This window comes from Drosophila obscura, unplaced genomic scaffold (genome assembly GCF_018151105.1).
Source record: "Drosophila obscura isolate BZ-5 IFL unplaced genomic scaffold, ASM1815110v1 contig_150, whole genome shotgun sequence".
Classification (NCBI taxonomy): domain Eukaryota; kingdom Metazoa; phylum Arthropoda; class Insecta; order Diptera; family Drosophilidae; genus Drosophila; species Drosophila obscura.
Genome location: NW_024542736.1, coordinates 1,640,696 through 1,656,509, shown reverse-complemented (window position 1 = coordinate 1,656,509; position 15,814 = coordinate 1,640,696). Strand labels below are relative to the sequence as shown.

Sequence of the window (15,814 nt, the reverse complement as noted above, 5' to 3'; positions counted from 1 at the left end):
ATTAATGCAAAAACTATTCAGCCTCTGTTCTAAAGATATTAACAAAGTCAGCTCACGGGTTCCAATAATAGGTATCAGAACCGGAATAAATGTATATATTTAAAACAAAACTTATGCATTAATAGGTAAACAACATGTCAATCTAGGATAAAATCATAAATAATGTTTCAATGGAGTTGGAACAAAACATTTAACATCAATTAAAAGAAATAAGGTATACAAAAATCCATACGCATAGAAGAAACTTGGTTGACCGCAGCATGTGACGTCACATTTAGTCAACATTTACGTTTTATGCTTTGGCCGTTTTTGTTTGAACCTTAATATGTAAATAATCCAATAAAGAGAGTCTTCTGAAAACTAGCCAATCCTGAACAAAATTTATTGAGGCATTGGATAAAATTATTTGTTTAGTGTTGAGAGGGCCAACTAGCTAGTAAAATTAAACCGAATATCAAAATTAAGGAATATCAACGTGTCCGTCAGTATATTAACGGTATATTTTGATAATGACAATGTGTATTTCGGTATATTTCTGAGGGTCAGGCGGTATATTTTATCGACAAGCCCGCGGCCACACTTCAGCCAGTTTGAATTTTCGGGCTGCGCTGCACGCGTCGTCGTCGACATCATCGAAACTATAGTTCTACCGTTAAATCGTGTTTTGACGTGAACGAACGAACGTGTGTCGTTCGTCGGCGGAGAGAAAAATTCAGATAGAACTTGATATATTTTGGGATTGCGCCTGGTTCTGTGACTAGAGGAAGAGCATCCCATCAACCAGCAATCAAGAAACAAAATAAAAAAAAAAACCAAAAACCCGCCCGTAATTGTCCAATCAAAACCCAGCAACAACAACAACAACAACTTTGGTTAATGAGACAAATGTGCGCGCGTGAAAAGGCCTGAGACAGCGCGCTACAAGTGGAAATACAACTCGAGTTGCAACACAACACAGCATAACTAACGGGAAGTGGCCGCCACTCACTCAACAAGTGTCGCCTCCGCCTGGGATTATCTAATAAACCAATACGCACCCCACCAATAATAACAGATTATACATATAGTACCAAAGAGCTGGGAGTAAATATCAAATTTAAAACAGTTTTACGAGTGTGTGTGTTTGTGTGTGCCTGCATGTGTGTGAATCGAGCAACGAACAGCAGCGCCAGCAGCAACAACAAGAGCGTCAGCAGCAGCAGCAGCAACAACACTACGGCAACGTCAACAACACGCAACTGCTGCGAGTGGGACGGAGACAGCAACAGCGTGAGTCATAAAAGTGAAATGAAAATGCGGATAAAGCGAGAAGCGCCGTGTCTTCTGTTATTTATGCCAATCCAAAACACCAACAACAACAATCGCATTGGTGGTAAGTAGAAAACGAGCACAAGTACAATATCATTTATATTAAGATTACACTTGAACAAATCTCAATAGGATAGTGACTGAGCGAGGGAGGGAGGGAGAAAGAGAGATTAATCTCTTAAGCATTTTACCGCTGTTTACTTTGCGCTTGACTGTGTCGATGGTATGGAGATGGACGGTGCTGTAGATGGGGTGGGGTGGGGAATGGGTGAGGAGGGGAGCCTCGTAAGCGTCAGATCTGCCTTCTCAATTTCAGAAAGCAACAAAAAAAATAAAACGACTGTCGAGAGTCGGTTTCTACTTCATACGTGACTCACAATTCGCGTGTCTCTCAAAAATAAAAGCAAAAGAAGCGTTTCGCTCGCTGGCTGGCTTTTAACTCTGGCTCTGGGCTGGCTGGGCTGGTTAAAAAAAAAAGAAATAAATACAAAAAAATGTAAAGCAAAGCAGGTTTCTGCTGCGGCCTGGCAACGCTCTGGTCGCGGCGACAGAAAACCCGCTTTGAAACGACCTTTCGAGTACGAATTCAGCGGCACAACAACAACAACAGTAACAACAGCAGCAGCAGGGCGAAGAAGAGGAAAAAGAAGCAGGAGAATGAGAAACAGCAACAGCCTCAGCAACAACTTTGAAACGAAGTTGGTGGAGCCCGTTGCGAGAGAGAGAGATAGGGATAGAGGGAGAGTTATGCAGTGGCGGCAAAACCGAAAGGGTGTCATATGGGGGTTTTTAAGGCATCTTTTGGGAATGTAGCTCAATTCAGTAGTTCAAAAACAGTACCATAAAAATGGCTGGTTGGGGCTAAGCCCCTCTTTCGCATACCAGGCGCCTCTGGGCGCGTGTTTTTTAGTGGTTGCGTGTGTGTGCAGTGCATTGGCATGCAATTTTACTTGTTTTACTAGCCGCAAACAACAACTACAACCGCACTGCCAGCCAACACAACATTTCCTGCTGCCCGCAGTGAAAATATGGCTGTTGTTGTTTTTGTTCTCAGTTATTTTGGCTTTTGAGGTCGCCTGGGCTGATAACAGCAATTTTGTGCCTCAAATAGTAGTAGTTGTTGAACGAACAGCCAGCATAAAAAGACATTTTGTCTATGCTCCCAGCAGTACCATACAGCTGATAAGGTCGGTCCCCCACTCCCTTACAGCTCGCGCTCTCGAATAGAGCAGAAGATAGGCAATGCGTTCTCAAATTCCGTTTCTGTTTTTGTCCATTCACGCCGATAAGCGAAATTGGAAAAGTTGGGGTTGGGGTCTCTGCATTCGGCGCTAATCAAGCAAGCACACTTCCACTCCGTTGCCGAAATAAGTGTCTTACGTCAGTGCTGGCAAGCAGTGAGCAAGCAGTCGAAATAATCTGCGGTTTATTCGACTCGGACTGGGACTTGGCGCGACAAGTTTTTCGCGCTATCCCCCCCAAAATGCTGACATCATTTGGTATAAAATTAAACAAATTACTGAAAAAACAAATGGACCATAAACATTTTGTAAATCTGCAATCTTTTCTCTCTTTTGCAGCTAATCAGAAGGACTATCCCAACAAGCGGTCCAGGGAGAATCTGGCATGTGACGATCAACAGCAAGTGACATCGACGACGTCATCGTCCACGGCAATGAATGGCGGCGGACGGACGCCGCCACTGATGCGCAGCTGCTCCAGCCCAGCGGTCTATGGTGAGTTGAATAGCGGAAACTGTCTCCGAAACTGGCTCACTTTTCTATCAAGAGCAGCGGAACTGATTGCTCAATCTCTCTCGGTTGTTCTTTACTTGCATATTTGCATGCGGGGCAACAGTGCATTTGTGTGCTTTTCATTACTTTTCATTTCCTACTCAGACTCTCGATCCAAAGCTTAGACTCGATCTCTCCCTATCACTATCAGCCATCCCCCCGGGCTCCCTGCCCGCCAGCTGCTATCTATCAACATGGCGATAAATTGTCTGAAACTGTCATACAATCTTTCCGCCATTCCCCCCCTACCACCCTGCCGTCCGCACTCTGTTGCTCTCGCTAAGCGTTGCTTAACATAAAAATAAACGAAACAATTTTTGTTTTTGTTTTGGCACGTGCCGTGAGATAAACATGACAAAACGCGTGCTCTCGCTCTCTCTCACAGTCTACTCTCCCTTGGCATCTGTTATTCGCGCTACCTTTTATTTTTGCACGTTATGAAATCGGCCGTACATATGTACATGCATATGTGTGTAGTATATGCGAAGTATGCAAGCAGTAAAACACATGCAAAACAATATTCACAACAACAGTGAAAATTTCAATGTCAAACTCTCGGACATTACTCATTTACCCTGCGGCCGAGTCTGGCTCTGGTTCTGTGTGTGACCACCACTGGGGGGTGGGTGGAGTGTGTGTGTGTCTGACTCTATCTCTCCTTCTCTCTCACACCTGACAGGCTTGTGATCGCATCGCACTGTTGTTTCCTTCTTCCTCGCCCAGCGAAAGAAAGAAAGAAAGAGAGTGAGAGAGGGAGAATGAGTGCTTACGCACAACTGTAATAAGTATTAGCACCCTCTCGCTTCCTCGCACCCTGCTGCTTGACTTTTCGCGATTTTGTTGCCATGCATTTGCAATTTGTGTTTACGATCCCCACACACTGAGTCACTGCGAAAATATTTATGAAATCTGTTAATTGCATTTGGACTATGTACGCAATGGCTTCACTACGAGTATCAGCTGGCTGGCGTAAATGCCATGACAATCATCTTTACGTGCTAAAGTTTTCCCCCGCCCTGTCTGTCTGTCCGTCCACCGCTGTGTGTTCTCGAAGGCGATGACTAATGCATGTGATTTCCGTGTGACCCACAAAAGTGCAGGCACCCGAAAAAAAAAGCGGCGGCCATGGGGTTGCCATGACTCCTCGGTGCTGCTATCAATTAACACGCGAGCCGAGCCGTATGACAAATAATCGATGAATTATCTGGGTGGTGCACGGGAGGTGAGGTGCCACAGGGTGCAGAGTACATAATAGGCAAAACCGCAGGCCCATATGCTGGCCTGGCCTGGCCTGGGTCTGGGCCCAGATATAAATTAGTTAGACAGTGCACAATTATAGATACGAATACAGACCCGAAGACCGACACGACGGTTGAAATGCTCTTTAGAAGACAAAAAAAAAACAAAAACTTATCCCAACAACATTTGTTCTTATAGTAAACACATCCTGTCGTACCATTTGCTACTTCCTGATTACACTAATTAATTGTCTAAAGCTTGAGCTTTAGAGAAACTAGTTTTCTGGGAAACAAATGGACGGGGGCACGTACAATCGCTTACTTCAACATCGGGCGACACAAATGCTTCCTTCTCAGCATGGCAAACTTCGGGGAAAAGCTGTAATGCCCTGCAGCTAGAGTATAAAAACAATTGTGCGCCTCATTGAAAGTACTACGAACTCGACACGACGACGACGACGACGACTGCCGCAACGTCAAACGGCAACCCACCCCCCCTTCCCTTCCCTCCCCTGCCCTCCTTCTCAACTCCCTCCTCCTGTTTCGCCCACAGCCAAAGAGCTGCCAATAAAACTGAACCGAACTGAACTGTGCCTGGGAATGGGCAATGGGGTATGGGAAATAGGACGGGGGTGGGGACTTTGACTGGGACGGTGCCTGTGTGGCACGGTGACTCATGCAACATCAACAGCAGACGAAACGAAACAAAACAAATCGAAACAGACGGCTGAAAGAGAAGAAAAATAAACAATTTGTTGTAGAAAATTTAGACGTTGTATACAAAACTGAATCGCACAATAGATACACAAAACAGGGCCAGGCCAGGCCAGGCTAGGCCATGCCGGGGCAGACCATCATCATCAACATCATTATCATGTACAGCTCAATGATCACTGATGATCATTTGTGTGTGTGTGGTGTGTAGTGTGTGGCGTTGCTCTTTTGTTGCATGACATCGCAAATTGGCAAACTTCCATAGAGCAACCATAGAAGCTTCCATTTCTATCCTATCGCATCCCGAACCATAGAACCCCACACAGACAATTAGCCCCAACCAAACAATGAAAACTTTGTATGCCCCCACCCCCACAACCGACAATCGAGAATTTCGAATTGAAGAACTTTTCCATTATGTACTCATAAAAACTAATGATCCCTGTTCTGTCTCCCTCTCTCTCTTTTTCAGATATTGAAACACATCCCGCCTCGCCAGTCTTCCCACATCTATTGCTGGGCAATGGCCGCGACGCCGTAGATCCGAGCAGCGTGGGCGCCAACTGTGTGCTGAATGTTACCTGCCAAAGTCCCAGCGAGAGTCATCTGCAGGGCCTCAAGTATATGCAAATACCTGCCAGCGATACGCCCCATCAGAATATCAAACAATACTTCCAGGAGGCCTACGATTTCATTGGTGAGTGTCTTGTTGCAAATCGTTTTAGATTCGCTTGAAAATCTCAAATCAGATTAGATTATATAGCTCAAATATTAGCTCGAGATTAGGGAAATATATTTCAAGAGTATTCATTCTATCTTGTTTTCGAGTTACAAATTCCCTGAAAAATCACCGCTTCAAAAAAAAAGTCGAAGAATCCCGAGTTACGCTTAGTCATCATCTCTGGGGAGCCGATTTGCGATTGGCTCGATTGCTAAACTTGACTTGTTATTGGATGCCTTGCGGGCCTGCTTGGCTCATTTCGATGGGTGTTGGGTAGGCGAGGAGGAAGGGTGGGAGGGGGCCGTCTCGCAGAGGTTGGCTTGGCGGGCTTATTTGTAGTTTTTTGCATAACGGGCTTAGTCTGGCTTCCACTTCCCTTTCTTTTTGGCCTGTGGAAAATTCGTTATTGACTTTTTTTTTTGTGTATTTTCTTTGTGTGTGTTGTGCTGCCTTCAGCAAATTTCCATCCGTACATGCATACATATACTTTTGTTAATTTTAAATGAAAATAATAATAATACACACAATGTCTTTAGAAAGAGATGGGAAAAGAAAAGAAACAGATATAGAATGGGATGAGCAGGGGCATGGGCAGTGGCAGTGGCAGAGGCAGAGACAGATACAGAGGCAAAGGCAGAGCAGAGCAGAGCGGTTTAGCCATGGAATATACTGCTGACGTCAATCGCATTTTTCCATTTCCATTTTCTCTGGCTAAAGTTGTTCATCAACGTATTTTATATGTATTGTATTGTATTTTTTGTTCGTTTTGTTTGACCAGCTATAATGTCTCGGCACGTGCGAGCACGAGCTTTGTAGTTCTTATAGATGTTATATTGTGTCTCTGCTCTGATTTAAGCAGTGCAAATATTTCATTTAAAACAAGATGTGGGCGGTGGCGGCCAATGCCACTACTACGACTGATTGATAGCGACCGACCCCCAACTCTTAAACAGAGGCAATTATTGTTGCTGAATAGTAGAATATTCTGTTTAGTTTCCATGGCAGACTATCATTAAACCCTTTCGAATCAGAGCTACCCCACTGTTCCATTGTCCCCCCTATCAAATCATTGCGCGCGTGTGTGTGTGTGTGTGTGTATGCCTAATTACGGTGTTGGGTGTGGGCGAGAAGCAGAGCAGACCAGACCAGACTAATGCTCCTTTTCCTTCAATTTTCCATGGCATGGCATTCGTATTGCATTCCTTCGCTCTCCTTCGTCGTTGGCATCGTCGCATTGTTGTTGCTGTTGCGTGTTGGCGTTGGCAGACAGCATGGCGGCGGCGGCGGCAACGTTGTCGTTGTAGTTGTGTCGTTTGCCCATTGCCGTTACTGTGTTCCGACTTCGGGCTTCGCTTCGGCTGCTATGACGTTGCTGCTCCTGCGTTTGGACTTTCTTATTTGCTTTGCTTTTACCTTGCCATTTTGCATAATGGGGGGACCAGAGATTTTCTCGGATAATGGAAATTTTATGGTGATTACCAACAGCAGCAGCAGCAACACCAACAACAACAACAAGCAGGATAGCCAACCGCAAACGTCCTTTCTGATAAGGGTTGTCCTTTCTTTCTGTTTGCCTCCTGGCTTCGATTTTCGGGGCCAAACTGTAAACGTATTTTTGGCCACCACTGTGCCGACATCGCATGACTCATCGTCGCTCGTTCACAATGCAATGTGGAACAGCCGCCATACACATACACATACAAAGAGGGTGTGAGAGAGAGAGAGAGAGAGGCGGCAGTGAGTGTCTCGAGGCACACGCTCCTTGTGTAGTATTCAACCATCCGCATCGATTTTTCTTTCGTCTTATTGTTGCTATTTATTGCGCCGCCAAAACGGCACTTCACCCCCGCCAGCCAGCTGCCCGCCGTCGTGTTCTTGTCTCCTCGGGCCTCTGGCCTCTGCTCTTCGGCATATGTTCTATTTTTATAAACATTTCTGTTCCTGTTTATGAGTCATCGTCGTCATCGTTTCGTTATGTTATCCTTGTGCGTGGCCTCGACTGTTGTTGCTCTCGTTGCTGGTGCGGATGTCAGGTGCGTGAGCAGCAACAGCTGCTGTTTCGCTCTCTTCATTTCTTTTGTTTTTGCTGTTGTAGCTGCTGCTCTCATCCCCGTCTTTGTTGTGGCTGTCTATATCAGTCATAATGCATATCTTTTTGTTGGTGCTGTTAGCATCCTCCCCCATCTCCATCTCCCGCTACGCCATCCACCCACCACCCACATACACCCACCACCTTAACTCAACTCAACTCCACCTCCTCTCACCTCATCCCCGTGTTAAACATGCTCAAGTATTATTTTTATAAATGCCCCCTCTCCCTCACACTCGCACTCACACTGCCCAACCAAATACACATTAGTACTCAGGCACGAAGTAACAGCAAAAGAGGAGGAAGAAGAAGAGGAGAATATTGTATACTGTACTGAGTGCATGAGTCATGATTTCAGCCTCTGCCGCTGTCGCCGTTGCCGTCGCTGCTGCTGCTGCTGCTGCTCCGTGTTTGCTGGTGCCTTTTGCGCAGTCGTTTTGGCCTGCCGTCGTCACCTTATGCTTATTATTATTATTATTATATTTTATTTCGTTTCGTTTCTTTCTGTTTATGATTGTTCGTACAACTTATGATTTCTCATTGTCCGTCTCCTCCATTCATTATAACAGCACTTGGTGTGCTGCTGGATTGGAATAGAAGTACGATGAGAGGGGGAGGTGGTGTCGGTGGCCCGCTATGTGAAGCAAAGCTTGAAATGAGCTCAACGCTAGCAGCGACGCGGGCAGAGCCAAAGCCAAAACGGAGGCTCATTAGGCGACGGCAGAGAGTTCGAGGGCCGACGAGGCGACGTTGATCGTCTTGTCGGGTCGGCCGGGCAATGCTAATGCTTAATGCTAATGTCATTATGCTGTGTCATTAACATGCATGATAAAGAGGCAGCCCAGCCACTTGGCCTAGAAAGCAATCAAAGCTTCAATTGTCAGGAAATTGAACGGTAACGGTGCTAGAGGAATATAAACTGAGATCCAAGGATTTTCACTTTGCTTTGTTTCCCTTTCTCCCCAGTACTTTCTCGATCATTCTATATCCTTGCTGGCAAGAATTTTCTTATCTAGTGGGGCCTATCGCCAGCTTGTCTGTATGGACTGTGACTGTACCTATTATTTGTGCGGCCAAGTTATCGGGCTATCAACTTATCAGCCAACAGAGGCCTCTTTGGCAAACTAACTTAATCTATACGTAGACACTGGGCCCAGCTAAGTAAACTTGGAATGGAGCCCCCTCAACGAGTCATTTGGTGATAGCATACATACATACATACATACGTGCATATGTACCTACATACATACACACATGCATACATAGATGTGTACACATAAGTATGTTGGAGTATAACAGACGGTACGGACAATTGATTAGATAAAACTTTGGCTGCACAGTGGGCCTTCATTCGAATAATTACAATAATTTCATTGCCTTTACTAATTTTTCCGAACACTAGAATTAGCTTTTGCTCGTGCATGGTTTTGTGGCTAATCTCATATGCCGTGCGACCACTGTAGTTTGTATACCGAACTCGCTCGCACTCGTCGAACAATCCTGCAAGATACATGAGTAATCGAAAATCCGTTGGCAACTACAACAACCAAAAATCGAAAGAGTGCGGGCCCCGGCCTCGAGGTGACATTTTTGTTGGCCCCCGAGAGCACACATAATTTCAATATTCGTCAGCCGGCTATTTATAAAGTGCAAAAACGAGCGAAATAAACCGAAAATCTTCGCACAGGAATTCGAAATTTGCGTTTCGGTGTTGTGTGCCGGGCGCACGGATGGTTATGAAGGGAGGGGTGAGGTGAGGTGGGAGGACAGAGGAGAGAAAAAATGCGCACAAATTATAAAACACTTAATCATTTTACAGGGTACACCCTACGCCCAGGGCACAAGCAGAGGCCCTGCCCACGGCCACGCTTCCGCAGTGCCCCCATCTCGCTCGCACTCATTGCCTCCCCCATTTCTTTTTGTGCTGAGACATTTGCGCCCGCGCAGTTTATTTTCTTGGTATTTTTTGTTTTTTGTTGTTTCGCGCGCAATTTGTTTATGAAACATTTACTTTGTTGTTGCGCAGGCTCTTTATGAATCACGAGACGCCAAGAGATGCCCCTCCAGTGCGCTCCACTCACTATTGGAGTGAGTTGAAGGCGACTTCAAAGTGCAGGCCAGGCCAGGGCAGGCCAGGCTGATCTGAGCCGGGCTTTTGTTGTATTTCCGTATGACTCGACGCGAGGCGACACATCAAAGTCAAGCTTCGCCAAGTTGAAGGTCAAGTGTACATATATGTATGTCCATCTCTCTCTCCCTCACTCTATGTCTCTGCTTGAGTGCGTGAGCGAGTGTGTGTGATGATGATGATTCATGAGACTGCCTTATCGACATTTTGGGTATCCTGGCACCTGCCGCTCTCAGAATTCACTCCGGCACAAGTTCTCCGAACCGGAGACTGTAACTCAGACATGGGCATGAGTAAGCGGGCATTCTTAATGATAAACAGGCTCCGAAAGTAATTAAATATTTCAACATAAACAAAAACTACTTGTTGCCGGACACACACACACACACTCACACATATCATGTTCCATGTTTCAGTTTCTGTTTTCAATTCTGATTCTCTGTTTGCCGTTTCTGGCCATGACTCAGAGAGGAGTTGCGCAGGAGGAGGAGCTACTACTGGGGCTTAATCATCGAACAAAAGTGAAATGATACATTGAAATTGGGAGAATGAGAACAGAGACTGAGACTTCATCATCTCGTGACAGACAGAGAGAGAGAGAGAGAGATATGTGTAAGGCATCCCGGCTGTCAGACAGTTGTCTGCCACTTGGCCCACTTCTGCGGCCCATCAGCTATGACGCACCACCGCCCATTGTCCCACAAAAAAACACAAAGGAAATGAGGAACGGAACCGAAGCTGTAGATACCCTTGCAGATTGAATGTATACCCGTAGTATGGCTCTTCTATCCATCGCAATCAAATTACCCCTTGCAAAGGGTATCCATAGAACTGCTGCGCTGCTGCACTTAATCATCAGCAGGCGCTATAGCTATTTGGTTTCTAGGCAGTGGGGGGTGGGGGGACTACCCAATGTTGGCATTACGCATCGACGACAATCAGCATCAGCGTGCCCCCGAAATGGAGTCACGACGACGACGCATCGTCAGACAGCGGCCGGCAGCAGCAGCCCTATGAATGTCCATTGCCCCATTATAGTCATGTCAGAGAGAGGTACACAATATGGAGACGAGACACGACTGGGGATCACTCATCGCCGGACTATGCGGCGCCCGGTGTGCCAGGGGGGCTTACTCATAAGTGTCGCCCGACCGACCGTCCGCCCTCCCCCTTGCTTGCTTGCTTGCTAGCCAATGATTAGTAATCCCCATCCTCTATTGGCACAGTCAGACCCATAAACATATGACAGTCAACTCAGACATTACCCAAGCCCGGTTTCCCGATAATCCCATGGGGGGGGCATGGCCAGGCCAGGCCAGCATGGAATGCTTTTGCACAGCTTTCGAGTTCCGCTTTGGCTGTAAACAAACAAAAGCCCTAGAAATATGCAAAGCAAAAAATCAACAACAAACAATTCATCATTTTCCATAATTCCCCACCAATGAGTAACCCAGGGATTCGATTTCCCGTTAAAGCTTTCGTCGAAATCAACAAATAAACAATCGACATAAACGGAGTTTGGGGGAAGAACACTCTCGGACGAGAGAGATCAATCATTTAACTAGAAGAGCTCAACGGATGACTCAAGAGAGAGCAAGAGAGTGAGAGCATGACTAGCAGGTTTCTATTGAGCGGGAAACGGAGCTGGGGAACAACATTTTAGCATGGGCAAGAGATCAATCAGTCGGAGCCATAATTCGAGCAATTAATAAATTTATCCAACCCGTAGTGCTAAACGTCTTTGTCTGCTCTTTCCCCAATAACTTCAAAGTGCCCCAAAGAATGGGAGAAAGTTTAAGTACTGCTGCTCCTTCTTTCACCTCCTTCTTCCTCTGGATCAACTAGAAAGCAACTCAAGAGAGAAAGGAAAGCAAAGAGTAGAACTTGTACTCTCTTCTGCTTAGAGCCAAACTTCTAAACGGACTGCTCTCTCCTCTTCAACCACCCATCTCCCTCCCATCTACCTCTTAGGCTTTTTCTTGCCACATGAGTCATGTTTGTGTGTGTGTCTGTGCGGCCGGGCGGCGCGCTTTATGCGCGATTTTAACTGTCTACGCGACGGGGTCATTAACTAAGAGGATTTATGAGCGCCGTGCGACTCGGCCGCGATGACGGGAACGGACGGTGACCAATTGTCTGCCATTGTACGCTTAATGACCATCTCTCTCTCCATCTCTATTCATAGAGTGGTTATTTTTGGCTACTATACTCCATGTGAAGGCTCCCCCCTCTCTCTCTCTCTCTCTCTATGGGACTCTTAGCCAATCATCCGTTTCGGGGAATATGACGTACATTTCGGGTGCTCCAGTACCTGGCATTTGCTTGCCTTGCTTATCGGTATTATTTATTTATGATGGATTTTCCCATTCTTTTTTTCTTTCTTTATAATTGCCATATCATCATTGTCGCCCCCTGATACGAGGTAACTCGATTTGATTTGATTTCACTTGACTCCGGCCTAGGAATGGCAATGGGAATACTCGAAATTTGTGAAATCGAAATAGTGCTGGTTAGGTTAGGGGTGGCCGGTTACAGTTGTCGTTACCGTTGCCTTATCGGTGTCTACTTTGCACCCATTCATTGATAAATCAAACACATTGATATCTCCTCCACCCACTTCAGATGGAAAACAAGCTGCTCGCAACGGGTTGTGGTGGGGTGGTGTGGAAGGGACGTGGGTAAGGTTGACAGTATTGCAATTCTGTTACGAGTGTTGCCAGCTTTATCGCTGATATCACCTTCATATCACCCAAGGAATGGAGGAGGGGGTGTGTGTGTGTGCAGGAGACAGGCGCCTGCCTGGGTGACTAATTGACTGACTGACGGCTGCAGCAGCAGGAAGGCAGGCTCTGCTTTGCTTTTGCCCGTTATCGGCTGTAAATGTTTGGAAATCAGACAAGTGCTGGGGCGCCTGTTTGCATTATGAGTAACCATCGATTAGGAAATGCGCCCCACGACACCACACTCCACTCTCCACTCCACCCCACCCCACCCCAAATGACACCACACCACTGAAAAATTCACATGAATGTGTGTGTGTGTGTGTGTCCTTGCGATTAGATTGCGATTATTTTTTTCGGGTGGTGGCTTCACTTTTTATCGTTTTGTGTTGAGCCTTCGAAAGTACGCCGTATGCTGCCTCCATGGATTCTTCTTTTCCTTCTTCCCCTGCCGCTGCTGGCACTGCTGGCCCTGCTCTTCCTCTGCCTCTGCCTCTGCCTCTGGAGCTGCTTGTGCTTCTGCTTATCTTTCCCAAAAATAACAACGTAAATTATGAGTTAATGTGCCCACGTGCATGTGTATGTGTGTGTGTGTGCGGGGTATAAAAATGTTCTGTCAAAGCCTCGGCAGCAGCAGCAGCAGCAGCAAGCGCTGTTCGTGCGATGACTCATCCAGCAAAATTCACACAGCAGCAGCAGCAGCTAGAGAGTGGGAGAGGGAACGAGCGAGCGAGCGAGCCAAAGCAAGAAGTATTGGTGTGTGCACACCACACCACTACAAGTGCAAGCATTATCGACAGCCAGCACCAATATCAACAGCGAGAGCGAGAGAGAGCACGAGCAGCAACATCATCAAAGCTTTGACAGCCAACAACCAACGGCACACAAAAGTTTCTCTCTGACCGTCTCTCGCTCTCCCACGATAGAATTGGGAAAGGGGGGTGGTTGGCAGGGGGGAGGAGGAGGAGCACGAGCAAGAGCAATCATTTCCATTGATTCCAGATTGTTTTATGCAAATCATCAGCGCTTTATCAATTACTAACCAATCCCCCTTCTTCTCTCTCTCTTTGTTCCATTGCAGAAGACGCACGCAAAACGGGTTCCCGCGTCCTGCTGCACTGCCATGCGGGCATCTCGCGCAGCGCCACCATCGCCATAGCCTACGTCATGCGGCACAAGGCGCTCTCGCTGCTGGAGGCCTACAAGCTGGTGAAAGTGGCACGACCCATCATCTCACCCAACTTAAACTTCATGGGACAGCTGCTGGAGCTGGAGCAGAGCCTGCGCAAGAGCGGCGTATTGGCACCAGCCTCGCCGCACAGCGCCCCCACATCGGCCGGTTCCACGGCGGGATCTCCGGTATCCCATTCTAGTCAACTGGTGGAGCAGCCCGAGCGGGAGCGGGAGGAGGAAGAGGAGCTGCACCAGCAGCGCAAGTCCAAGTCGGACAGCGAGGCCATGGACGAGGATGTGTACGACTATGACGACGTGGACAGTGGCGCCGGTAGCTTTGCGGGCAGCAACTGCTCCTCGCGGCTCACCTCACCGCCCATTACGCCGGACGATGAGGCGCCTAGCACCTCGGCGGCGGCCACCGTCTCCGAACTGGACTCACCCTGCTCCTCCACTAGCAGCGGCATCTGCTCCCTGCTGTCCACAGCCTCCGCCTGCTCCGCATCGTCGTCGTCCGCCGCATCGCCGACGCGGCAGCTGGCCCTCTTCAAGCGCAACTCCCCCGCCAAGCTCCGGCTCAATCTCGAGTCCAGCTACGCGCCCGCGCCCGCTGCTATACCAAAATCCATATCCTGCGTATCCGTAAACTTTGGCACACGGCATCCCACGGCCCCAGCCACGCCCAGCTGTGAGGCGCTGCCCCAGCACCAGTTGATCATGCAGGATGCTCCCAAGAACACCAACAACAACAATCTGGCGGTGCCCGCGTCAAGGGACTGAGAACCGGAGCCGTACCGCCGTACCAAGCAGCTGTGAATAAACTGAAATTTATGTGTATACATTTGGCTGATGCAAATTGGGTATGGTACTCCCATACACCGACAGCGGCATGGACGTGGGTTCGGACAACAGAACTGCGTCACGTCACCTGGAGACTGGAACATTTAAATTTGTTGAATTTGAATTGTACATACACCGTACCTAAGGGATGTCTGCTCCTGGATGCCAGACGGAATACCAATTGGATGGTCAGATCGAAGACCTCATCTGACGTCCAACGATTGTTACTGTTAAGAGCTTTTGTAAATGTATTTCAAACCACACCCCCCAAACCAACAACAACAACAAACAACAAACAACAAACAAACAAAAACTATGTAATCCAAAAGAACCAACTGGAATTGATTAGCAGGGGGATGGATCTGCTCTTGTGCAGGAACCTATCATCAGTTGTTCAAGAGAAAAATGAAAACCTCGTATATGTTAATTTAGCTTAATTTATATCATAAAAAGCTCCACCTAGACTCTAAGCGAATCTTAACTATATCTACACACACACACACGCACGCGCGCATACAATATATTACAACTTCACGTAGAACAATGAGAATCGGGAAAACTATATTTCTGCTAACTTGCCACACAGACCCCCCAAAAAGCGTACTCCTCCCAATCAACCAAAAACCAAACTCCTCCCCCCACTTGGCCATATTCACAAGCGAGAAAAATCGTATCAAAACTGTTATAAGTTTTATCAAACAGCTATAGCCACAGCACACCGCCCCACGCCACACCACACCACACACATATTTAATGAATTCTTAAAGTGAGGAAAGTTTTGTGTTTGTGTTTTCTAGTTTTAGTTATTTATATAAACCAAGAGCGTGAGATGAATTGAATGCAGTTTGATTGATTTGTATTAGGTCGTAAGTCTATTAGGCTAAGCTGCACCCGAAACGTGTGTTACCCGTGTGTTAAGTAAACGGAAATTATAAACATAACCAAACAATGCTGCTTTCCATTATCTTTTTTTGAAATTCAAGCCGAACCGCCAAAGCGGACCCTAAAAACAGTGCTACCGTACTCGATACGCTATTTTATGGAAAAGAGAAGGTATATTTCCGAGGGTCAGGCGGTATATTTGACAGAT

At 46.9% G+C, this 15,814-nt stretch overlaps 1 protein-coding gene across 1 annotated transcript; it reads left to right on the top strand.

Moving 5' to 3' along the window:
* The first annotated feature begins 611 nt into the window (after positions 1 to 611).
* Positions 612 to 15,685, top strand: LOC111064983 (tyrosine-protein phosphatase vhp-1). Its single transcript, XM_022352912.2, has 4 exons — positions 612 to 1,372; positions 2,889 to 3,044; positions 5,526 to 5,750; positions 13,793 to 15,685. The coding sequence occupies exons 1-4, from the start codon at positions 1,138 to 1,140 to the stop codon at positions 14,662 to 14,664; spliced, it is 1,488 nt and encodes a 495-aa protein (XP_022208604.1). The 5' UTR covers positions 612 to 1,137; the 3' UTR covers positions 14,665 to 15,685.
* Positions 15,686 to 15,814: the final 129 nt, after the last annotated feature.